Genomic DNA, 26,377 nt, shown 5'->3' with positions numbered 1-26,377 from the left:
TGTCTGACATGGATTGCACTGAGACTTTCTGCCTCTGAGCAAGCAGCGGTGGGTTGCACCCTCACGCCCCACTGCTCAAGCAGACATGACCAAAGCATCAAGTCAAGGAGTTTCGATACATGCTCCACTTGCATGAAGCTTGTCTCTACTCCATATCTGGGTCTGTGTACTAGTTTGAAAACAAACAAGTGGGAGATTGCAAGTCAGAATTATAATTTAATAGGAAAATGAAAATAAATGCAATAGTACAAGAACACTGACAGAGTCAGCATACAACCTGACACTGTGTTAGTCGGGGTGGTGGTAGCAGTCAAGATGAAGTGGTTCTGTTGAAGAGGTGATCCTGTAGAAGGGTCTGGTCTTCACCTGAAGGTCCAGTGGTAGCTCTTGTCCTCTGGGAATCCAGTCGGTAGAGCTGCTTGTGCTGTTCCAAACCCCAGATTATATCTAGGTGGGAATGCTTGGCTCCTCCCCCTGGGTGGAGCATCTCACAATGGGATGATGTAATTCTGTGAGTCATGCAGTGGGTCCTTGATGACCCATTAACAGAGATAGACCCCCGAGGGAGTTATCAGGGATGAGTCATGGTAGGAGATAACAAACACTGCCCCACCTGCTTTAACAGCTTGTGAAGATGATAATAGAATACATACTTTTGGTTACATCTTACACTGTAACCTAGGACAATCTGCTGAGAAAGAAGTTGGTTGTCTCGTGGCATCCTGGGCACCCAAAGCCAGCTTTTGTCATGTGTGGCACTGACATGAGACTTGTCCCCACATAGGAGATGCAGAGTGCCAGTACATGGAGCTGAGCAGCCCTGCATTACATACAAGTGTTAAGAGTTGAAGATCTAAGTGATAAAAGCCTACCTGTGCTGCACGAGTGACGTGGTTAAACTACTTGTTCCTTCTTCAGTCCATTCAGTTCTTTATAATGTTCCAGATTAGGCATATCTGCTCTAATTTGACAGAACAACAAAAAATATCTTTAAGCAGAGCCAAAGAAAGGAGGCTGAAATCAGCACCAGCCTCAGGAACAAAACCAAATCCAGACATACTACAGCAGAAATAATAGTATTTCTGTAATTAAGCAAACAAATCTCTGGCACAGCATTGTGTCTAAAAATGAATTCAGCAATGTGCTATGGCTGATATCTCTTAGACTAATCACCTAGAGAGAGCTGAGAGAGGAAGGGAAAAAACATTGTTCCAGGAGGTAGGTCACAAAACAGCCAAGCCAAGGGGTGATGGGGAAGCCAGTGTAGGCAGGGCAGCGAAAGGCAGAAGAAAACCCAAGTCGTGGCACAAACTGGTTAGTAGTGATGCAACCTGATTTTTTTTGCTTGCCTGCATGGACGTGTTTTCTCCCCAGCCATCTGCCAGCTCCAGCACACACCTCTCACCCTTGTAAGGAGGGAGAAAAGAGATCAGTGGCTTAAGGCAGGTGATTTTTAGCACAGATAGAATAAAAGTGCTCCTAACTCACTCACATGTCTATGTACTGGCAGAAGCTCTAAGCAGCACCATTTTAGACACTCCAGCGTGTCTAAAGGCGCTCAGGAGATTTAGTACTGCTACCACTGGCTTATGCACATAGAGAAATTCAGCTACGGCAGCAGGAGTAATAAAAACTGCTGAGAGCTGAATACCACAGTCTCATCTGTCTCTGGTCACATTACTCTTGATTTCAGGCAGCAAGAGAAAGTTAATCATTTATGTGCAGCAAAGCTAGGGAAGATCCCAGGTTAAAATCCTACTGTAATAGCAGAAGAAATGGAGTAGATCAGCCCACGATCAAGTGCAGGAGGATCCACACACAGGCAAGGCAGCCCTCTCTGCTGAAGATAAAGTGATAAAAGAACATATCTGAAAAGCAACAAAGGTTGCCACAGGTAGAATATGAGCACACTCAAACAAGGCTTTGAAAATTAAGCACATTCCCAACAGTAGCTTGTCAGGGAGTCTTTGAAGCTAGGAAACAACCACTGCCACACCACTTTCATTGTTTTTTTTCTTGTTGCACTTTACAGCTAGTCTCCTGTTCCCTAGGTAGGGCCAAAAGGCACATGCTCAGGGTACACGTCATTGGTACTGACTTCTGCTTAAAAGCACCGGAGCCAAAAGCAACAATATTATCCCTAAAGGGCAGCTGTAGGTCTTTACAAACTCTGCCCCTCCAAGACAAATCACTGAGGGTAAGATAGGGAACTTTGGTGAAGGAGGGAAGCCTGCTTCTTACAAGCCAAAGCCTCAGCCATGAAACCTTCAACCACCAGAGAAAAGAGATCTTTTCTCAGCATCAGACACAGGACAGGCTGCTAATTCTGTCTCTGCAGTGTTTCCCAGTCTTAAGACCTTGTGCAGTGCTTACAGGTGCTGGTTTGCAGGCAGCCCCAAGCCAGGGCTGTGGGCCAGTCCCAAACCTGCCTGGCACCTGCTCCAGTTCAGCCCAGGCTTGCCGAGAGCTGGCTGTGTCTGCATGGAGTCAGCTGTTAGAAAGCAATAGCCTCTGTGCCAAAAAACCACAGCTTGAGTGACTCTTATCCCTTTAAGCAGCATCTTAGACAGTGGGGGAAAGGACTTTCAGTTCAATGACATCTGACCTGGGTTTGCAAAACCTTGGCTACAGGTGCAAGTCTAAGTCTAACATGTTTGTGCCAAACTGGCTGCCCACAGCCAAGCACAGTTTTTGTAACTCTTTCAGTGGACTCTCTCCCGGGCCGTTACTCTAACACAGCTGCTGGGATGTTGCTACAGCAGGTTTTTCTTCCTCTGATAACACTGTGCCTCTTTTCCATCAGAAAAATAGCTGAATACATGAAGGGGTTGTGACTGAGGTGTCTTCCCCCCATACAGGACCATCCATACTTTACCTTTTGCGATATTCAGATGCACTAAAGCCTGAAGCTCATACAGAGAGGGGCTCTTTCCAGTCCCTGATAATGATTCCCTGCATGTGTATGATTTGGCAGAGTATAGTATATTTTATATGCCATCCCACAGCATGTGCTGCACCCACCTCGTTTTTCAGCTACATTTCCTCTCCACATCTACTTGCTTTATTTTGTATTTCCAAGCACGGCTTTTTGTAGGACCTAAAGTACCAAAATGCCAGTGAGTTTGCCAAAAGCTGTTATTTAAATAAAATTAATGCAAGAGCTTTTTAAAAGCAAGATTGTAGGAGGACAAAGCTGCAAGGAGAGATCCATATTTCCAGACCCTCCCCTCATCCAGACACTGGCCACAGCTACAGCCATGCAGTCTCTTCAGAGGAGCACCTCACCTGCCAGGCTGGCGCATGCATAAGATCTGGCCACTTGCAGAAGTACTCAAGCTTCCCAAAAGCTGGGTTACAGGTGTTGTTTGGAAAATTTATCTTCAGCTTTGAATAGACCTGCTGTGAATTTAGGCTCTGGCTCACACTAGAAATTACTATTGCATATTTGCCCCTACTTACAGCTGTGGAGGTGCAGACTGCTCTGAAGGGCAAACCCTGCCCTGAGGATCTGGGAATTAAAGACCTAAGCCCCTCAATGTTTACATCTGGGCACTGCACAGAAGGTAAACATACTGTGTTCCAGCATCTGCTGCACCTGCATCCATAGGTTCAACCTGGGTGGAAACAGAGCAAAGCTGGGCTGAAAGGAGACTGTTCCTGTACTTATTACCCATCTTAATGCACAAAGTATAGATTCAACTGCAGCAGAGCAAAGTGCTCAGATGTTATTACTAACACATTGTAATTATCTTTTGTCAGCAATCACCAGGAGCAAGGTCTACCTTGTGCTCAAAGTCTGCTCCAAGGACTTTATGCTCTACAGATCTTTTCATACTGCCAAGAGGGAGAACAATTCAGATTTAGCTGGAGGCTGCCAAAGTACAGGAAGAAACACTACTAGGTTAAATGGTATCTCTCTAGAAGCTTTTTTTCTGCAGGTGTTCAGCATGGTTCTTTTGTGTTTAGAAGGACAGATCAAATGCTAGCTGACCAAGAAACATTTTCAAGTAAAACGTTACTTAACAGCTCCAGAACAATCCTTTAAGAATGTAGATTTGTACCTTTTTATTTAAGCATTGGAATGTGACATGCTGCCATATGAGTTTCATGGTCTGGGTTTTTTCCAAAACTCTGTGATGCGCTTGCTCATTTTTTATGGCATTCACCTTCCATTTATGACCCTATTGCACCTATCAGTGGTTAAAACATTTAGTGAAGAGGAAGCTGTTATGGAATAGTTTGAAGCTGTAGCTTTCATCCTGGCCAATATTCACTATAGGGTTTGGGTTTCCTTATTTTTCCATAGAAAGCAGCCACAAGTTCTACTATATTGGCTTTGAGAAATCAGCCTTCCGCACAAAACATTTCCACATCTTGCTGTAGTCAAGCCAAGCTCCAAAAAAACACTTCTTAGGTCTTCTTCCTCTGACTTTTGAAATAAATTTATCAAGTTATAAAGGAAATGAGCAAACACACATGAGCACCGTTTTTAAGAAACGGACTGATAGAAGTTATTTGGAATCAAACTTTGCAGGGATTTAAAAGCTAATAAAACATCTCCAGGTCAACCTACTATAAAATTTAAATATACATTTGAGAAAATGTTTTCTTTCTTCCTGTCTGAGGGCTTCTTGGGAGAGTTTAATATATTTTAAACCAACTCCTTGAATTTTGTCCCATTTTTTTGGCACTCACTCATTTCACGTATATGGTAACGGACACCACTATTTTCATGCACTCAGATGTGTTTATAACTGCAGGTTTGAGCATCAGGTCTACACATACTAGAAAACTTTTGGCTTGTATCTTATGACCAATGAATCCTAAAACAGTATACTGTGAGCTTAACAGGGTGTAGACATGAAGATTTCAAGAGCAGACAGAGCTGCTAGTCTGCCATCATATATTAGATATCCCCAGTAGAACTCAGTTAATTTGCCTTCAAATAAGGGGAGAGAGTGCTTAAAGCCAGAGCAAGAGACTGCAAGAAGCTTAATTATTGTCTGTTTCTTCCAGGCACAACCATTTGAGTTTGAACCACCTCCAGGTTTAAAGTCTTAGACTAAAACAATTTCATAAAAAAATTAATTCAAGAATGGAGATTGACTGTCCTGACTCCGGGCTACCATGGAAAGACCTCTCAGAGCAGGAAGGAATGTTACATTTCTTTGTCTCCACCATTGTAACCTTCTTCTTAAGTTTTCAAAAGGCTTTAATGACCCGGTTAATGTTTCCAGTTCAGTTATTTCCAAACTAGTCAGGCATTTTGTATTTTATTATCCTCTTATCTGACCCACACTTTAGGCTCATTAGAAACTTACTGGAAGAAATATTTTTCAGCCTTTAGCTCATGTAGAAAAGTCAGACTGAGCTCAGTCAAATCTGGATTAAAAACCTGCATCGAAGGTAATGGCCAAAATGGTCTATCAGGATAAAATATGCATTTTTTCAGGGGGAAAAAAAACTTAGTGGAAATTAAGAATTAGAAGTTATCTACGAGAACAGACCACAGAACTTACTGATGCAAAACATAAACCATCCAGCTTTCAAACTGTACCATTCCCTCTACCATTCCTAGTCCAGTACAAAACTTCAGGCACTGCTATCTCACACAGGCATGAGGGGAATGACAGACTTTTTAACCTGAAGGTTGCAGACCCCCTTGGAACAAGGCCCAGGCTGTGCTGCAGTGAATTATTGTGGTGGTTCCTCTCAGCTCCACCAGACTTGATTATTGCAGCCTTTCTGCTTCATGTGCAAATAGGTAACAAATGCTTCACTCCAGGTGATGTGCAGCATCCCCACAGAACTGGAAGAGCCTGCTGGTGTTACATGTTATTACCCCATTCCTTCTCACCATCCAGGAGCCAAACTACTACCAGCAAGCGCATGTTCAGCTCACTTTGCAGAGCCCCACAACAGACACTGTGCAGAGTTATCTCCCACACTTCTTCTGCAAAGCAGGATTTGCACACTGAAAGCAAGAGCCATTTCGTGCATTACTTAGCATGGTGTGTCCTCCAGGCACACTTTGTCCTCTGAATTATCTCCAGTGCTAATTTATTGCAGCATTCAAAGTATCATGCCTCCGGCAGTCCCTCCCACAGGAAGCTGGCTGACTCATTTTTCCACGCACTCTGTTTTCCTCTCCACAAGAGCCAAATGCTTAGGTCAAGAATAAACCACAAAAAAAAAAGGGAGGCTCATGTTTAAGCACCTCCTAAAACACAGCCCACAGCCACTTGTGAAGCTCTTTCTTTCATTCAAGCAACAGACCCAGAGATGTTACACCCAGGTAGAGTTGCCCCCATATGGCACCCAACTACCCTTGCTTCTGTTCTAAACAGCAGTTCCTAATCCTGTAAATTGATTTAGCCCAAGATAATGGGTTTTGGCCTCAATCAAACAGTTATCTGAGCACTTACTAAAACACAAGATGAAGACCCCATTAGGGGCATTCATGCCCCTAAGCTCTTTCCCAAAGCATTCAGATGTTTGCCTTACAAACTGGTTCTGATATATCCCCTAACCTTACAGGAAGGGAAAAAAAGAACAACTACGCTGCCAGGAAAACCCTGTCTAATTTTTCACTCCTTGCTTAGTGATGCAATGAAAGTCCACTGTCTTTGTTGAAAGGACTTTTCAAGCACACTTAAAAATAAAAAAACAGGAACTTTTGTCCATCTCCAGCCACACTTACAGTCCTCCAGTCACAAGAAATATAGGAAGGCACCAAAGACAGACGATTCGAACACTTCACCTCCCAAAAAGAGGCAATTCAACTTCAGCCTGAGAAGAGCCAAGCTTCATAGATGTGTCTATCGAGGAACTAAACATCTCCACTCTTAACTCCACCTCAAGAAGCAGGTGCCAGCCCACCCCACCCCAAAATACAAAGCCCCAGGTGCTCCCTGCTGGGCCTCTGCCTCTCAGGTGTGAGGCATCAGAGCTGATGGGCATTAACCCATTGCCACCCGCAACAGCCACTGCCCAGCTAGGGCTTGTTGAGAGGAAAGACATTCTTGGGGTTTTTTATTGTAAAACTCAGGTAAATAGGAGTGAGGTCAAAGGACACACTATGCATTTCCCACTTGTCCTACAGAAGGGAAAGGGAACAAATCTGCACAAAAGATTCTCACTTTCATGCAAGCAATAAAGGCTCATATTTCCAAAATGTCAAAACTCTGAAAGTAGTGCAGAGCTTAGCATAAGCTGCCACCTCTGCCCTTTGTCTCACAGGATCCTCTCAGAATAGGTTTAATCCTGTAGCCATGAGGCTTTCCCCATCAGTAATATGTCCCCAGCCTGGTGCTTATAAAGGAGTCATAACAGTGCCCTTCCTCCATTACTTAGTCTCCTTGCTTTGGCAATCCTTTGGATCAAGATTTCTGATTTCCTTTTTCTTGACAGATCCAATTTGTGGAAAAATGAGGCTCTTTTGTTTCCTGTTTTGTCCCCCTGCCCTGTTGTCAGTGTAGGGCCCCCCACCCAATGGAGCTGGGCTCTGCCAGCCTGTTTCCTGGTGAAGGGAAGGCTCATCAGCCTTAAATCCCCCACGCCTGGGCAGTAGCAGAGTGAAGGATGAGGCAAGGAGGAGGATTTAGCCCAACTCCATCATTTGGTAGGGATGGGGGCAGTGCTGACTCTCACCAGCACTTCCTAGCTCCAGTGTCCTGTGCTGCACTGGGGAGAAGCGGGAAGAGGTCTCTGGAGAAGGCCTAGCCAAATCTCATCCTACTCCTCCTTCAACCACGGTGCTCATGGGGCTGTTTCTTACACTTTTTACCTCAGCTGTCACTGCCAGAAGGTGTTTTGTCCTTTCCTGAGTGCGTTTTTCCAGAGGCACTGAATGACAGGCTCAGCCCTGCCCTGCAGAGGGGCTGGGGTAGAACTCACCATGTCCATCCTGCTGGGAGCAGCCCCAGTCTCGCCCTAGAGGGTCTCTTAGCTCCCCTGGCAGTGCCTGGGCACCTGCAGCAAATAAATTCCACCACTTGCCTCAGCAAAATGGTAATTTAATAATGGTCATTAAAATATTCACTTGCCACCCACACTTCACAACTCCACTGATGACATCAGCCTCAAAAAAACCTCCTCACACCACAAGGGAAGGGGCACCATCACAACCCCACCAGGGTGGGCAGTATCCACCCTCAGTACAGTTCCATCCTCTCCCTCACCACAAAAATCCCCATTGCTACTGTAGTCCCCAGCAATGGCCAGTCTGAGCTTTACCTTTTACTTTACCAGTCACTGTTTTAACTTCAAATTCCCCTAATAGTATATAATCTCACTGTCTTTGTCTCAACCAATGAGCTTTTTTAAATCTTATTTTCTCCCCCATTGTTGAGGAGGGGGGGTGAGAGCAGCTGGGTGGGCATCTGGCCAGCCCACCAGGGTGCCGCAGCTCTTCTCTGGAGAGAATTTCACAGGGAATCTCTCTGGGCACATAAATCAGCAAATACAAGCTGCAGGCCTCAAAAGGTGGTGAATGCAAGCACCTCTATTATATAAGAACTTTCCTGGGTAGGTTAATAATAACAATTTGAAGTTGATCTGCATTAAAAGCTTTGCTATAAATCTTTCAAAGATTCCCAAACTGAGCAACCTCCAGGTGTTCAAAATATTGATGGTGGTTTATGGTGCCAGTGTGCCAAGGGCTGGGAAACAGCTGATTTATTGACATGGATCAAGCATCCCATAAAACCAGGCTTCTCCCCAGCACCAGAGTGCTGGCTGCAGTGGAAGGGCAGCAATTCCAGTCCTCTGGGGCTTCCCTCAGAAGCCAGATTAACAATTTTTTTTTAAATTATTAATCTTAAGCAATTTGTTGTTGTTGTTGTTTCCTCCTCTGGTTATGTTTTAGTAGCCAAATATATTTTCCTTCCAGAGAAGACTTGGGAATCCAGGAACCTGCAGCCAGGGGAGGCAGCAACTAGTGGTATGAGGTGTTAATGGGACCACAGTGGGAATGGGAAGTCCCTTGAACTCAGCTATTAGCAAATTAATAAAAGGGGTAACATGCTCTCCTGAGTGTTACAAATTCAACACTAATTAGGACTTCTCTTCCTTAGCTATTTTAGGCAAGAAAATTTTCAATATCCTTTGTTAAATCTGAATCATCTTGTTTTGTAAAAGTAAATCAACTGGAAACATTGGTTTCTTCACCCAGCTACAGTCTATTAAACTTTTTCCGTTCTCCTTTTCTTCCTGACATGACTGATAGCTAGATATTTTGTATACAGTTAGCTTTATTTATCAAATCTTACCCCAAAGGAAGGTTTTCTTTGAGTAAGACTAACCTACAAGCCATTAATTTGTCACAGTCCATCCCAAACTTCTTAAAGATCCCCACTTCACAGGAACATCAGTGCTCCAATTTATTTGTATTTGTTTTATTTATTTATTGCTCATATATTCCAGATGTTAAAACTCATGGAGTTCTTGTAACTGGCAAGCATCTCTTTCTGCCAAAGATCTACACAGTTTTGTGTATTTTAGCACTTGGGAATTAATCACGGGCAAAACTTAAAAGTTTGCAGTGATGAAAAGCCCTTAACTAGAGCAGAAGCCAAAATGTCCTCCTGCTCTTTCTTTCTTCTTGCACTGCCCAAATCTCGTCGCAACCTTGCCTGAAGAACAGAAAACAAATCTCACAGTTGATTGGCTATATCTAATTGTGAATTGATGTCTATGCTTCTGCAGATAGGTTCCAAACCTTGCCTGGTGGCTGTGTTGGCCAATTTGCCATACCCAGGAAATTAATTCATTTTTAACTACAGAGCAAAGCTGTGATGTTGAGCAATATGTGTCTGCCTTTCTGCAAAGAATATTACTTGTCTCTAGCAAAATCAGTGCATTGCTAAATGATTGACATAACCACAAAAGATTTAGCTTTTAATGTTTAGGAAACACTGATGGAGAAGAGAAAGCCACACAGGCTGGCTGAGGCAGAAGAAACTCACTTCCATTCAGCAAAAGCCATATTGAGCAATAAAGAGAAAATGTAGATGGAAGGTTACATCTTCACTGATGCCACTAAGTAAAAAGACCATTAGAAGTAATCAGTGGTAAGCTCATGGTTTAAAACACACATGTACAGGTGCACATCAACAGCAGTGCTGAGAACTGAAGCAGACACTTTATGAAAATACACCATAAAGCCTGAGAAATATTGGGCACTGTCAAGGTGGCTTTCATAAATTACTGCAAGTTGATGTTAAAATCTCTGTTTTATAATCAATTAGAAAGGGTAGTTTGGCAGCAGGATTAATAACCTCTGAAACAAGTGTAGCATGAAAAGGAAGATTCCATGACCAGAGCTCCACTCAGAAAACTTTGTTTCTTGTCTAAAAAAAGGGGATGAAGACTTTTCTTGTTAGCCTGTGTTAGCCTGTGTGTAACACAAATTACAGACATTTCTGTTTACTTCTGCTAAACAGCTGGTCAGAGAATATTTTCTGCACTGTGTGAGGCTAAAGCTAGTGTTATTTTTACTTTTCTCTACTGCATGAGGCAGGATGTAAATGGTGTTCACTGAGGTGACACTGTGACATCCTGTCTGCTTTAGGGCTCTAAATACTAACAATAACTGAGTCCTTTTTTCCCCTCCATGTGGGTTATAATTGTGGGAATAAGATATGTGAGCCTGTGAGCTGGGCAGCACATAGATAAATTCCAGATGATGATTTAATGCTGGTGAATACAAGTCTTACAGTCCTGCAAGCAGCCTGGTACTGGAGAGGACCTTTGAGGTCAATTCATTTCCCTTCTGTCATAGGCAGCCCTCTGAAAGAAGCTGCATGATAAAGTGATCCAGCTCCATTACAAAGTTATTTTTTTGCCACCATTTCTACTACTGTAATGGTGCAGGAAGAGGAATCCTACATCAGGTCCTTGGAAATGTAGAAATCTTCCTGTTGCCAGCCTTAATATACTCTTATCCGGTTTGTTCACATCTTTCTTTTCTGCCAAAATTGTGCTTCTGCTTAAATAGCGCTTCTCCCTTCTGTGTGCTCATCCGTGATGTATTTATAGGGAGTTCTCTCTCAGCATTCACTCCATGAGATAAAACAAGCCATTCTTTTTTTAGACTCCTTTCATATAATAGACTTTCCACAATCTGAATCATCCTTGCAGCTCATTCCTTCACCTGCTCCAGTCTGGCCATGAGGAGCAGAACAAGCAAGAGCAGCTATATATTCTCTTACCAGGAATTTTTACAATGCCATTAAGTACTCCCTTGTTTCCTTACTGCTATATTGTACATTTATACTCTCTGTAGGTAGAATTCTTCAAGCATATAAATTATGTTACACAGTGAACCATCAAATACTGGTGTGTCATCTACTCTGGTGCCACTTGTGCTCCTTGGGAGTGTGGTCAGCACCTTGCAGACAAAATCCTTCAGTGCTTTTCATCTGGTGCTTTTTCATCTTTGATAGCTCCTGCAGAGTGTTTCAGCATGAAGATGTTTCAGCAGTCATTACAAAACCAAGTGAATAATTCAAAAAAAGCACAATCCGTCCATCTTCTTTAGTGTCACCAATTAATAGCTGCTCAGGATGCTTTGCAACCTATAGTTGCTTAAGGGAAGAAAAATAACCAACACCTTCCTATAGTGCTGTGCTGTCATTATATTTTGTATATTCTGCCCATGCAAGGAAGCTTTATTAAATAAATGAGGCAATATGCAAAGGGTTCTGATATGGGGCTTTAAAGAAGAGGAGAAAAACAGTATAAGAAGGGAACTAAAAAGCAATTGGTAGACAAGATTATTTCTTATTATTGGGACTCTTTTCTCTTTTCAGAGGCCAGTGGTCAGAGCCTGATTTGGTGGCCACACTTCTGTCTGCTGCTGCCTCTCCAAGCAAACAGTTTTGGGGCCACCACAGTTTCCTCCACGTGATGGAGCTGTAACAGCCTTTTACTTCATGCTTCTGATTTGGAATATTTTGCTGCAGATTCTGCAAAATAAGGGACCATTTTTTAAAGGGAGCAGTGTTGCCTTTGTGGGCAGCTCAGGCTGGATCTGTGTGCTCATTGCTCCAGTCACAAGCTGCTAGAGCAGGGTCACTGCACCCTTTGGTGAAGCTCTGCCTTGGGCACTATCAGAGCACCCAGAGAAAATCCTGACCCACATTTGCCAGGCCTAAGGATGCTCTTCCCAACCTGCCCACAGCTGCTGACTCCAATCCCTCCCTCCCATCTTGCCTTCCTGTCTAAGGCATTGTGGCTTTTGCCATTGGACACACCCCAAGCAGGACAGCAATGCCACCTCTTGAGGGGAATCAACTCAATTCCAGCCCATGTGGCATAGTTGGAGGTCTGTGCCTAAGTGTAATGGAACATGATGGAAGCTAATTAAAAAGAAAATCATCCATTTGTGCTGTCTCATTAGGGTTTCATCATAAAAACCTTATGTTGTCTTACAAGCCTAAACAAGTGTGTTCACATGTAAAAATCAGCCATAAAGCTGTCTGGAGAGTAGTTGACATGTCTAAGCTGTCATTGTAAGGGCTACCTCAAGCCTGGATCCTGCAGGTAGGAATGGCCTTTCTGCAGTCCTCAAACGACCCTGCATAAGACGGGCATCCCTCCTTCAAGACGGGAAAGAGGGACAAGTCCAGGGATCCCGCACAGACAGTCATGTGGAGTGGATGTTCTCCATCTGGCCCTAACAGGAGCTGGGAATCAGAGGCAAAGAGTACTTGTTATCTGAGAGCTGTGCCAAAGATGTTCAGAGGTTAAGAGAGTGTAAATCTAGTAGGAGTGTTTCCTGGTCTTCTCTTCAACCCCAGCTAGGCTACAATTTTTTAAGTGAATTTCCTGTAGGACACAGGAGTCATCATGGATTTTTACAGTGGAAAAAACACACAGGCTGTGTCCCCTTGGCTGCCCCAAGGGAAAAATCAACATGGTTTAAATGGCAGCTCTCCCCAGTGTCTGTCCAGGATGACATTTTCACTCACCCAAACTGTGCAGAATTGAATTTCTGCTGAAACTGGGTTTGTGCAGAAGTTATATCCGGGCAGGTCTCCCTGGGCAGGAGGAGATGGCTGCTTTGGATCTATGGGTGACTCCAGATGGTGTCTCCTTGCAGGCGTCGGAGGTGGAGCGGCAGCTCTCCCTGCAGGTCCACACCCTCCGGGAGGACTTTCGGGAGAAGAATTCCTCCAGCAGCCAACACATCGTGCGGCTGGAGAGCCTCCAGGCTGAGGTGAGTCATCAGCCTCCCTCCTTCAGAAAGCAGCCAGGGCTGTTTGAGCTTGTATAATGACTCTTTCTGAGCTGAGCAAACAGTCAGCTGGTGGGGCCAACAGAGGGATGGCAGCACTGGGGCAAAGGACTCCCCCAGCAAGGACTGCTCCATGGTGTTCTGGCTGGGCTGGCCCAGGGCACCTTCCAGTGCTGCCTCAGCCACAGCATTCCTGCAAAATGAACGGATGAGAAGGATCTTCCATACACATGGCTGTGCTCCTGCAGGGCTGCTGCCCAGTACAGATTAACGCTGGTGGGCATGGTGGAAAGGTCTGCAAGGGTTTTTTCTCCTGTTCATCATGCTTCCAAAGAAAGCAGCAATCCTCTCCTGCCTCTGAGACATTTACTTGGGAAAGCAAGAAGCCCCTGCCTGTTTTAACTCAGGTACATTTGCAGGAATGATACAACTTCCTTCCTTTTCCCTTGCCTGACAGGGTCACTGGGGATCATGTAGGCAGGAACTAGATGGGTAGAAGATGTCCAGTTCTACTACCCAACCACTTCTTTTATTTAAAAGCTGTCTGGAAAAGCTTCTAAAATCTCTCAATTTCTTTTCTCCTGCTCCCACCTGCTCCTTGCTGGTCCCTCGCCTTTTCTTCCCCTCCCCTTGGTGTGGAGCAGCAGGTCCTTGAAGTAAGTATGGAGGCTTGGAAAGGGTTTGCCTGCACGTACATCGCTGTTACCATGCATGCCTGCTACCGTGCATGCCACACCTTGCCTCCTCCTCTCTTTCCTGTCTCTTGCTTTCCAAACCCTTTCCCCTGTGCCCTTCCCGTGGTCCAGGGCTCATGGCAGAGTGACGTTTTTTCTGTCGTATGGTTATTTACAGCATGTTCATTCTTGGTGTGCCCACCAAGTATGAACTCTTGATACAATCTCTCCATTAAACCTCTTATTTTTCTTTCTCCAACCCACACAAATCATGATGGTGGTGGGCAGAGACATCTCAGAAACCATTAGTCACCTCAGAGCAGCTTTCCAATACCTCCACGAGCCTTTACTCTGCAGAAATAGCAAGTCCACACACTTGGCTGATATTCCTTTGTGCAGCCAAATCTTTCCAGCAACCTGGAAAGCGGCAAAGAGACAAGGTCCCAAAGAGGCCAAGAGGGAATTTGCTGAATTTGTCTATGCTCCGTGAACTGCAAGGAGGCCATAGGGAATATTTAAGGTTATACTGGACTGGTGAATGGCTGGCATACCAGACCCCAGATATCCTGTGTATACTAATGTGGGAAAAGTCTCCTTCTTTGTGGTGAAACAAGAAGTGACCTTGGCTAGTGCTGATTCATCCTTTGCACTGTTCCCAGCTAACTGAGTCACGGAGGGTTTGTTTGGCACACTGTCCCTCGCCTGAAATCACTGCCCTTGACAGTTAAAAGAAATGAACCAATTTTGAAGGCAACCAATCACTGGGAGGCTAAAAATAAGCGACACAGAAAGGAGTCTTCACAAGTGAAAAGACAGAAAAATCCCTGGTGAGGACCTGATGAACACACACCAATTAAGAACAGCTATGGGCGGTACTGTGGCACAGTCCTGTGGGGAGGAGGATCCCACAGGCTTACCCTGGATCCCACTGACTCACCCTGGATCCTTCTGGCTCGCCTTGAGGTCTCCAGCACCCATACAGGAGAAAATGCCACCATCAGGGACCAGCCAGGAAAAGTAACTAGTTTTGCCCAGTCTTTCAAATGTTAAGGTGCAAGGGATGGGCAGGGCTGGTCTCCACTTAATGCCTTTGAATATTCCTGCCCACTCCCTGACCTTCCAATGCATACCCAACCCCTGCAGCCTGGGGAAGGAGGAGTTTCCTTTCAGAGCTTTCCTAAGCTTTAAACCACACACGGAGGTAGTTTCTCTCATACAGGTACAGAACACCTGTGTACATCCTTCTGCTTTTTGCTGTTTCATTTCTCTCTTCGGAATGTGGTGTCTCTCCTCTCTGGTTCCTGCAAAGTCTGACAGGGCCCTCTCTTTGCCCCGCAGATCAAAATGCTGACAGACAGGAAGCGGGAGCTGGAGCATCGCCTCAGTGCCATGATGGAGGAGAACGACCTGCTCCAGGGAACCGTGGAAGAACTGCAGGACCGAGTCCTCATCCTGGAGAGACAAAGCCATGACAAGGATCTGCAGGTGAAGAGGCAGCAGTGAGATGGGGAAGGGATGGGGAGATGCAGTAAAAGTCATTATTTGGGGCAAAATTGGCCACAAACTGGAAGACAGAACAACTGGAAGAATAAAATGGTTCATGCAAGAGTGGCAGCAAGCAAGGTCATGGGTGTTCTCCATGGAGACAGGTAACAGGAGTACCAATGAGGCATCCTGACAGCAAAGAGCAGCTTAGGAGGGAGATCTGAGCAAGGGAGTGGGGCAGGGTGCTGGGGAAATGAGGTAAGTGCAAAAAGAATCAGAGGACTCCAGTTGCAGTTCATTTTATAATTTTTTTAATAGTAGAATTGGCTTCAAAAGGGGCTTCTCTAGACCCCGCTGTTCCAGAGGGTAGTCACTGGCCTCTTAGATCCCAGTGCTCAGGTGGTTTCCTAATAATCTCCATGGTGTTCACAGCCACGAATCACCAAATGTCACTCCCCAGAAAAAAGCCTGGCACCTCTGGGCCGTAGGGCAGAGCAGGATTTTTCCATTTCACTTTTGTGGGTTGCCAAGCACTGAATCCTCAGCTCTGCAAAACAGCCCTGAATATTTTTCCTTTTTTTTAATATATGTTTGTATATTTTTTTTAAAAACATGCAGGTATCACTTTCTTTTTGGGTTCACTTCCTGCTGTGTTGTTTTCAGCAAATTTCTTTACCTGAGTCCCAACTTCTTCACAATGTTTCTCGTTTTAGTGCTAATTAACCTGCTATTTTTATCTTTCTGGATATTCTGGATTCTAAACAGTGTCTAATGACACTTGGAGATTATTAAGCTCAAATAAATAGCAATACCAGCCAAGAGTACTTTCCTCCTGGCTGGAAACCCTGTTTTGTGTCACTCATTCCTCCCTCCCAGCTCCCTCACAAACCAAGACATTGATCCAGTCCTTATCACCTCCATTAATATTTTTCTGATTCCTTGGTTTTCTTCACAAGCTGCACCAAAGCCAGCTGGAGCTTCAGGAGGTGAGGCTGTCCTACCGGCAGCTGCAGGGCAAGGTGGAGGAGCTCAGCGAGGAGAAAAGTCTCCAGAACCTCAGCACAACCAGCACATCCCTGCTCTCTGAGATAGAGCAGAGCATGGAGGCAGAGGAGCTGGAGCAAGAACGAGAACAGGTATTTGCCCTCCAGCCCCTGGGAAAGCCCATGGGCCTCTGTGACCAGTCCCAGAGCAAAAGGGAGTTTAATGCATTTGATCTGGATTTGTAGCTGAACCAAAGGCCGGAAAATTGGGATTGGGGTCTGGCATCAACACACCCTTTTGACCATGTGAAAGTAAACCTCTGCATCCATGTCAAAACCAACATGGCAAATATTTGTGAGGACTGGCAATCACACACTTCACTTTACCATGGAAGGAGGGTCTCCATGGCTCTGATGCCCCAGGCTAATGCCAGGCTCTGTTCCAGCTGAGGCTGCAGCTCTGGGAAGCATATTGCCAAGTGCGGTACCTCTGCTCCCACCTGCGAGGGAATGACAGCGCCGACTCGGCCGTGTCCACAGACTCCTCCATGGACGAGTCCTCAGAAACCTCATCAGCCAAAGACGTCCCAGCCGGGAGCCTGCGGGCAGCTCTTAGTGAGCTCAAGAGACTGATACAAAATGTGCTGGACGGGGCAGACTCCACGGTAAGTTGGTGGCACAGAGAGGGCCTTGGCTTGTGCACGTTCCCTGGCCCAGAGCTTGCTGCACGTTCCGCTGGATCTTGAAGGCCCTGGTTTCCTAGAAAACCTCTGTGGCTCACAGAGATGGGCAGTCACAGAGCATAGTCCACTCCTTGTGTCTCAATGGTCAGCCAAGAGCCAAGCACATGGGGTTTCAGCCTGCAGTGCTCAGACCACCTAAAGTTTCAAGCGCAACCGTCATTGGCCTGGGAGTTGTTCTGGAAAATTAATAAAAGTAGGCTTACTTTGAGATTTTCAGTAAGTTAGAGTTTCAATGTGGAAATATTGCAGATTGCCTTACACATCAGTTATTTCCTTTGGGACTTTCCTAACCTTGCTTTACTAGTAATAGTATCACAAAAACATCATAACCCCTATGTCGGGAGGTTCTGTCGCTGTGAATTGTCTTTGGGTACAAATGTCTTGGCAGGAGCTGCCAAACTCAAATCTGTGGCAGGTGAAGGCTTTTGCTGGCACAAGATGATGTCAAGGATGTGGCTCCAGGCTGCTGGGCAGGAGAGGGTGGAATGGAGGGACTACTCAGCATCCACAGGAGTGCAGAATTAAAACAGAACACCTCACTTTTTGTTGTGGCTCAAATCAGGCCTGTTGCCATTCCCTACAAGCTGGTTGCATTGCCATTATGACTTACTTGGGGTGCTGTGGTGAGGGAAACAGTGCAATCCCTGCAGGGGGCTGTGAGGGAATACTCACCCTCCTCGTTTAAGCACCTGTAGGCTGAGTGTAGAGATGAAGTTGTATTTGTTAAACAAAATGTAGGGAGTCCTGTAAAAGGTCCACAAACAGAGACTGTAGCCACATTGGCTACCAAATGGGCAGCAGGTCTCTAAATTTGGTTTATGCCAAGGGCTGCATGCTCTTTGCATCGTGTAGAAACACTACCCTTGGTTGAGCACATTTCCACTGTGGAGGTATATGGGAACAAAAAACTCTACCGAAGTCACATTTTCACATTTTCTTCTTCCTTGTTTAGCACCCTGTTCCCAAACTGGTGTCAAATAAATGCAATTGCCTTTTTTAAAGTGAAATCTGAGCAAGAGATTTCTCTCCCGCTCTCAGAGCTCTCGGCGAAGCGACGATGATACCTTAGAGGAGCAGATCAGGAGAACAAGTGAGGATTCGCGAGCCCTGAGGGAATTAATGGAGGGAGAACGGGGGAAACTGAGGCAGAGTTTGGAGGAGCTGCAGCGACTGCACAGCCAGGTTAGCAACTCCCACACTTTACATATGGTCTTTTAACACCAGTGTTCATCCTTCGTCAAAGAGACCAACATGATAAATAACCCAGGAGGATTTAGGCCAGAATGGTTGGATGAGGGAGACTTTGTTAAACCAAATGCAGAGGATTTAAGCATTTAGAATGAGAGTTTCTGACAAATTGTCTGGGGCCCATCCGAGGCATCATCTCACGCAGCCAAACTTCCTTTAAGCCTTTCTCTGAATCTGCATTTTAGCCAATCTCTGTTGCTTAAGTTCTTCTCAGCAGAAGACCTCAAAGTACGAGGCTGCTTGGTATGGGGTACTGGAAACCCAAAGGTATCCAGGCTAACCTGAATTGCTGCACTGAGCCCTTGTGAGGGGTATGTGCACCCATTCCATGGATATAACAGTGCTGCTCTGCTGTGCATGGAGCAGGGCTTGACCCCATCCACAGCAGCATCACAAAACCCTCAGAAATGCACTCCCAGAGAATCCTAATCATGGCTGGGCACCAGGCAGCACCCCAGGGACCAGCTGAGGCAACCTCAACAGCAAGGAATGATCCAGTCCCAACACCAAGTCCACACCCAAAGCCCAGAATCCCATTGCATCCACACCCAGTGCAGCTTCGTCTGTCTGAGGCCCTATGCCAAGAGCAGCAAATGGAGACAGGCATCCAAAGAGATGCTTGGCAGTCCTTGTCTCTGTGGGACAAGACTCCAAATGCTGGAGGGGATCTGGAGGCTTCAGCAGAAACAGTAGCAACTGCACTGGAGCAGGGAATGGGATTAATGTCCTTGGCTGGTCTTCCCAGCAGTGCTGTATCACCCTTTGAAGCGTAAATAGGGTAACACATCCCTGTTCAGAAAGTCAGCACAACCTGGGGTCTGACAGCCTTTTATAGGGCTGTGGGAGCCCCCACCATGGGACCAAAGAGAAAAGTGTGAGAGCATCATTAAATACCCTGGCAGTGATGGCTTGCATGTGTGTGAGGGTGGGAAATGTCCTGCTGCCACAGCAGCTGATGAGGGGCAGAGTACGGGAGGGGAGCAGCTCTGGAGCCCATCTTTCCCCCAGGACTGTTCCTCTCAGCAATGTGACCATCACAAGAGACACTTTTGAGGGTCCAGACTTCTGCCCCCAGTGAGACATGAGTCCAGACACTGCCCTGGCCATGCTGCCACAGTCCTGTGCGCCACACACAAGCCCTCCTTGCCCTTAAACTTGAGATGGAGGAGACAAGGGCTCGATCTCTGCAACCTAGCAGTACTGACAGAGACCTTTAGAGGCTTATTCACGGATTTTAGGCTTGTCTGATCTCCCCAAACTCTCCAGCCAGGAGGGACCAGAATACTAGCCCTGGATTGCAAGTCTGGAACCCTGTGTCTGCTTTTAAGGGTCCCCGATTACCAAAGCTCCTAATATTTAGTAAGCAAAGGGAGGACTGCAGTTCTATTTTCTTCTCACACCTCTGTGTGATGTGGAGAAAGATGGGGCATAGCTACAAATGGAGCAGCCATTACTCTCAGAGAGGCACTCTGGCCTCCCGCAGCAAGTACGCATCTCCCACAGCTTTTGCCTGTTATCCAGCCTCACACTTGCTCCAGGTTAATAATTATTCTCACCTCCTGTTGAAGAGGCGACATCATCTTCTGTTCAGTGCTACAGAAAATTGATGCATGTGGAAATCTTGTCCACCCAGGGGAAGCAGTGCTCTGCTGCCTCCTCATCCCTCTGTTGTGGCACTGGTATTGATACAATCAAAGGGGATCTTCTAAATGGCTTTTAGGACCTTGTAGCATCACACACATTCATTGCTCCTTCCCAAGAGCATGGTGAGCAGGTGGAGACAGGAGTCACCCCCCTCTCTGTCTACACTATTTCACACCTTCTGCCTGTTTGTTTTCTCCCAATCTTACCTGAAGCACAGACAGAACCAATTAAAATCCCAAACCTATCCCCAGACACCATGTTTTGGGTGTCCAGATCCTCTGTCCCCTGGGATTTCTGTAGAAGTGCTCAGCACCTTTCACGTCACCCCACTACCACTGCTCTCTGTCACATCATTGCTCCGAGGTGCCCCCCATGTAGGGCTGAGGGAGGGCACAGTTCCCCAATTCCCTGGCAGCCCTGGCACAGCTCCCTGGTTCCCTGGCAGCCCTGGCACAGCTCCCCAGTCGTGTGGGGAGTCTCTGCACAGACAGGGTGCACCCTCCTCCCCCCAGCCCAGCCATGCCATGCTAATGGCAGATTGTCCCACGCTGTGGATGTGATGAGCCCTTTTTGACTGTCTGCCCTCTATTTAAAGATTTCTTTGAAGATTCAAGCACTACTGAGCTGCATTTAGAGGCAGGAGGTGGGTCAAATGCTGGAAGGGTTTCCAGGTGGTGGAGTAGCGTAACAGAGCATGTGTGTGCGCTAGACAAAGAAATTAAATGAGTATGAAATATTGTGAAGCTGTGCTAATGCAATCCTTGCATGATTTCACACCCTGTTAACTCACTCTGCACAGGACCAAAATGATAGATCATTTCTCAGACTATTTAAGACTCCACACATATTTTAAAGTCTAATTAAAATTGTAACACCTTCCATGGCATAAAAGGGAATTTTCCCATCCTTTGTCTACAGCTTCATACTACTTCAGGAGACATAATGGTCTCTTCAAAAAATCTTATTTGCTGGTAAATTATGTTAGCAATAATTTAACCCTGGAAAGATCAGAATTACAACAGGCAGACTCAGAGGATGTGTGCACAAGACCAACTGCTTGGAGAGGGGCAGTATTTTAGCACTGATGCCATAGTGACAGCAAAGTCACAGGTGGGTCCTGCCCTGCACAGCTTTCAGTGCTATTTCTGCATGTTACTGAGGCCATCCTGGTGACACATCTTGCTCAGGCCAGCATCCCAGGGCAAGCCAGCACATTTCATGGAGGGTGGCACCAGCACTAACAGCCCCCCACACAGCAGACACAGCTTCTCCTATGACCAGGGGATCTCTCAACCTGCAGGTTGGCATATGTGGCGTTTTCCCACACACACACTTGTGGTGCGTTTTCCTGAGCAGCCCTGGGTTTCACGGCCTCCGTCTGCCCACAGGTGACGCTGCTGAGTGTGGAGATGACGACGCTGAAGGAGGAGCGAGACCGGCTGCGCGGCGCTGCCGAGGACAAGGAGGCGAACGAACGGCTCTTGCAGGCCATCAGGGACCGCGACGAGGCCATCGCCAAGTGAGTGGCACCAACAGCCAGAGCCAGGCTAGTGCCTTGGCAGGAGATGCCTCGGGAGAGGCTTTCTCCTGCTCTCCACAGCAGCTGTGACAAAATGATATCTAGGCTTTGCTGGCATTGGGAAATGCTGCCAGGAGCTTGGGAGCAGGGCAGGAGGTGCTAAAGGCAGAGCTGCCTCATGGCTCGATTTGGGGCATTTAGGAGGATTCTGTTAACCATGTTTGTGCCATCCCTAGTGCTGGTGTGAGTCACAGCAAGGAGGAGAGGACTTCAGGGAGCCAAATGGCAACACTAGGTCTGGCCTATTTGGCATATTTTTCTTCACACACAGCCCTGCTTTCCTGACCATCCCCATTACAGCCTGCTTGGGCTTCTTCCCTAACCCATTCCTCTGGTCGCTCCTTCTCCTTTCCTGTTCCAAGGTCTTTTTTGCATCTCCAGTCCTGTAATTCTCTGGTTCTCCTTTTGGGATTCTCCCACTGGTTTGGCTCTTTATTTTGACCATCCTCCTTACAAGTCTGTGCAGTTCTGCTCCCCCATACCCCAAATCCCCCTTCCCCAGCTCTGTCCTTGGGCTTGCCAGAATGCCCTGAGCACTCCTTGCCCAGAGGAGAGGGACAGACACCTTTACCTCTCTGTGCTCTGCTAGAAAGGGTTCATCTGATAATCCCTTCAACAAGCAGGTGGGCCAGGACACCACCAGTCCAGCTTCTTAGGGAAAAGTCTAATACTCAAGCCCTGGGCAAGAGGAGGAGCAGGAGATGGTTGCACCTCTGAGAGCACAGGACCTAAATCAACCTGCATCATCCTTTTTTATAAGTGGCTCGATCGTCAGTGCTGCCCTTGCCAGGAGAGCTGGCTACCAAATTCCCATTGCTGTCCTCTGTAACACCTCCATCTGTTGGCAAGGATCAGGAGCATCCCAGCTGTCTGCCGGGCACAGGGAGGTAGTTCTGACATTCCCGGTGCATGTGGGTTGCTGGCTCTGCCGTGGCTATGGCAACACTACCGCTGCGATCAATCCCCTGGAAACATTCAACCAGAAGTAGGGAAGCGTCGCGACAAAAGGCTGCTTCCAGTGCCCAAACCACAGCCGGGAGTGGAAGGGCACAGCTTTTCCAGTTCACTGTGACCCTGCTGGACAAAGCACCAATATTGGGGGCTGGCTGTCCTGCAGCACAGGAGCCCCGGGAATGGGGCACGGGCGAGGGGGATTAAGGAGCAGAAAGTGGCATCAAGTGAAAGCAGACGAGCATCCTGTCACTGGAAGTGAAAACACTCTTCCCAGACCACGTGGGCTGGTAATTGCCTGGAGAGGCTTGTGATTTTCTTCCCACCTCACACCCGATGGGTTAAGTCGCTTTTGTTGAACCCATCCCCCCAAAAATCCCTAATTCTGAACAGAAAAAAAAAAAATTGCTGCCCCAGGTAGACATCTGGTGTGCAAAATTTTTGCTTGAAGCTGAAGTTTGGCAACAGGGGAAGCAATAGGAAAATAGGATCCTTTCAGAGGAAGTGTTAAGCAACCAGTACCTGGAATATAAACACAAATTCCCAAATTGCTCTTCTGCAGGGGAACACAAGGGAGCTATCAAGAGACAAGGAATTAGCTACAGTTAATAAGATGCAATTATTTCTCTCGAAAGTGTGTGCAAGGAAAGATGGTTCCCAGCAAGTCATGTTACAGTTTCCTATCACACAGCAGTTAATTGAAAACCTAAGCTATGTACTCACCTGGTGTGGTCCCAGCATGGTGAGCAGCATTTCCCAGCTTCAGCAGCTTAGGAAATTGCTCCATCCTGAAGGACAATTCCTCTCCACAAGCAAGGAACAGCTGGAACATCTCAGCCACTGAGCACTTGGGGCTCCTTGGGTAACCTTGTCCATGGCATCACATGCCCAATGGCCACCAAATGTCTGGGAAGAAATGCAGCAGAGGTGTTACCAAGGGCTGGGTCAACTACACTGAAATTGGGAGCTTTTCTTAAAGCCTGACATTTAATTCAAACAATTTTAATAGTTTGTCATTCTTAAAAAGTATATGCTGTGCTAAGCTCTCTTCTTTAATTTCTTCCTTCAATCCAAGTCCCAAGTGAAAGCACTCTTAAAGAGGTTTTTTTATTTGTTTGTTTTATATTGCAATTTATTGATCAAGTGATCAGACACAGGTCATTTGATTTTTAGTGCGTACCATTTGTATTCTCTGTGCCTGTAAACAGAAAAAAAAAAATATTTTTATTGGCAAATCTTGCACGTTATCTAGGCACACTATTATCTTTTACAGCTGTGTATGTGATTTTCTTTCAGTATTCTTCACAGTGTGCTTATGAGAAATCTGCTGGTTTTAAAGTAATGATGTCAAAAGTTCTATCCTACTCTTCAGATTAATAGCTTGTCCAGAATACAACAGAAATGAACACCTTAGGATGTGGCAACTTAACAGTGAAAGACATAAATTTTAGACTTGTTTAGATATGCTTAACTCTTTGTTTAAAAAGAAAAGAGTGCCATGCCCCGATTTCTGTCCCCGCAGGAAGAACGCGGTGGAGGTGGAGCTGACCAAGTGCAAGATTGATATGATGTCCCTCAACAGCCAGCTCCTGGACGCCATCCAGCAGAAGGTGAACCTCTCGCAGCAGCTGGAGGCCTGGCAGGTGAGCACCTCGGCAGGGCAGGGGCTGTGGGGGAGTGTGCCCCCCTTCCTGTGGGTTTGTCATGTTCTCTGCCTGAGCATCCATGGATCGGGTGTTTGGAGGTGCTTGGTTTTGGCTCTGCAGGAGCCAATGATGCCGTGGGGCCCAGGGGGTGAGCTGCCCTCCCTGCTCCAAGCCTTTTGGCTGTGAGCTGTTAATTCTACAGCTCTACAGCTCTTAATACTCATTTAAAATGGAGAAGCAGACTGTGCCTCCTGGCAGAATGGGAAATGTGCACATTGCTCTGCCCTGGGGTGGGGAGGGGTCCATGCAGGAGGTGTCCCTAGGCAGGCACACCTTGGGTATGTGTGGGCACAGCATGTCCATGCATTTCCGTGACAGAGCAGAAAGGCAGGAGAATGAGGTTGTGCTGATTGTTGCTGCACTGTTTTCATCAACTCCAAAGATCCATCAAGAAGGAGAAGCTAAAATCCCAGTTCTTCACCAAGGTAAAGGAAACAAAGCCATGGCAGTTCCACAGCTGCCCTGGAGATGCTCTGCATGGGGTCAGTGGGGAAAACCATGTGAAGGTAGAGAGCCCTTGAGGGTAGACCCCTCCCAGCTGCCTCCTCCCAGAACCAGCACCAAGGGAGGGCTACTTCAACAGCAAATAAAGCAAACTCAAGAGAAAAGGTCTGTGCCATTTATAGTGATTTGTTGCAGACCATGCAAGACCCCAGCTCTACTAACAACCAGCCTGACCAGTAGAAACCTTTCCCATACAACCTCGCTCCTGTTTCAACTCCACTGTGTTTTCGTTTCTCTCTCTCTTTTTTTCCCCCTTTCCTTTTCTTCTTTTCTTTTTCCTGCTTACAGTTTGCTTCCTCAGGGCTTTTTACTATCTGGCTCCTTTGGTTTCTGATCTAGTGGCCTTTCTCAGTTCCTGTACCAACAGCTTTAGTCGTACACCCCTCCTGCCTTTGAGGTGAGCTCCCCATTACCCACCATTCCCTCTCCATCTGCTGCCACCATCACCCACATCCTTCTCTGCCCTCATCATCATCTGGCAAGAGGGGCCAGTGGGGGTCTCCATCACCCACCAATATTCCACACACAGCCCCCATCCCAGCACCAGGGGCAGCATCCTGCACCCCATGGTGAGGCTTTACCAGGGCACCACGGGGAAAGCCAGGCTGATGTGCATGTATTATTAACCCTCTATATCCACATATTTAGTATCTGGAAAGCTTCTTGAAAGACAAACTGGGATTTTACTTCTCAGCCTCATTGTCTAGTAAGTGACACTCAATGCTCTTCATAGGAGCTGTCTGGAGCCAAGTTCAGTCTGAATAGGTGGCATAAAGTGAGACCTACTAGTGCTAGAATAAACCCAGCTTAGGGGTTAAGAACAGGTCCTATCGCAGTAACACAGCAACCCCAGACCTGCTCCCATCAGCTCTCTGAGCTGAGGCTCAGGCTCACTTCATGGCAGTAAGTTGTCTCCAACATACTGACCTGAGGTGTTAGTACACAGCAGCAAAATAGTTTCCAACCACCTCATGTCCCCTCAACAGCAGCTCAGCCACAGAAGCACAAAACAAGTTGGGTGATTTATGTATTTTGGGGACTGTTTTGCAGAGGGGTTTGCAGAAAGTGTCTGATAAAATAGGATAAGAGTCTCTGCTTTAGCTGGGCATAATTGGAGGCTTTAATCTGGTAGCATTTTGCTCTTGCACGCTTCTAGTCTGCATTTCATCAAGGGCCATCAACAAGATTATAGTGTTCTCTAAGGACATAATCATACAGGCTATAGAATAGGACTCAAGCAAAAAACCCTCTACATCCAAGTGCTTTGCTCTCTGACTCTCACATCTGACAGACAGGGACCAAATGCAGCACACTCTCAATAGTGCATACTGTATTTATATATATATAATATTTTTGTGTGTGTATATATAAAAATATAAATCATTCTTGTCCCTTATTGTATGGTTGATCAAGGACACAGATCTGCCATGTAGGAGCCTGGGTACCTACTTCATTTAGCAGAAGAGGTACCTTCAAAATCCAAGTGCTGTACAGTTTCATGTGGCAGCTTCAGCTCTGGAAACTTGTGTCACTGATATTTCATACTGATGTTCACCTCAACCTCTTCAACTCTCCCTCAGCCTTTCCTCTCTCCAGCCCTGCTCTAAAAAGACCCAAAGCTTC

The 26,377-nt window shown here is 46.4% G+C and overlaps 1 protein-coding gene across 1 annotated transcript in view; it reads left to right on the top strand.

Moving 5' to 3' along the window:
* Window positions 1-26,377, top strand: part of BICDL1 (BICD family like cargo adaptor 1) — a 49,158-nt gene that overhangs the window by 17,372 nt on the left and 5,409 nt on the right. Inside the window, exons 3-10 of the mRNA XM_039561074.1 lie at window positions 13,103-13,219; window positions 13,882-13,893; window positions 15,250-15,396; window positions 16,353-16,532; window positions 16,826-17,044; window positions 18,161-18,304; window positions 21,403-21,533; window positions 24,067-24,187. Coding sequence (XP_039417008.1) covers window positions 13,103-13,219; window positions 13,882-13,893; window positions 15,250-15,396; window positions 16,353-16,532; window positions 16,826-17,044; window positions 18,161-18,304; window positions 21,403-21,533; window positions 24,067-24,187 — 1,071 coding nt within the window. The remainder of the gene's footprint in view (window positions 1-13,102; window positions 13,220-13,881; window positions 13,894-15,249; window positions 15,397-16,352; window positions 16,533-16,825; window positions 17,045-18,160; window positions 18,305-21,402; window positions 21,534-24,066; window positions 24,188-26,377) is intronic.

Source organism: Corvus cornix, chromosome 15 (assembly GCF_000738735.6).
Source record: "Corvus cornix cornix isolate S_Up_H32 chromosome 15, ASM73873v5, whole genome shotgun sequence".
In the NCBI taxonomy this organism is placed as follows: domain Eukaryota; kingdom Metazoa; phylum Chordata; class Aves; order Passeriformes; family Corvidae; genus Corvus; species Corvus cornix.
The sequence above is the reverse complement of the archived record's forward strand: the minus strand, read 5'-3'. Positions and strand labels throughout refer to the sequence as shown.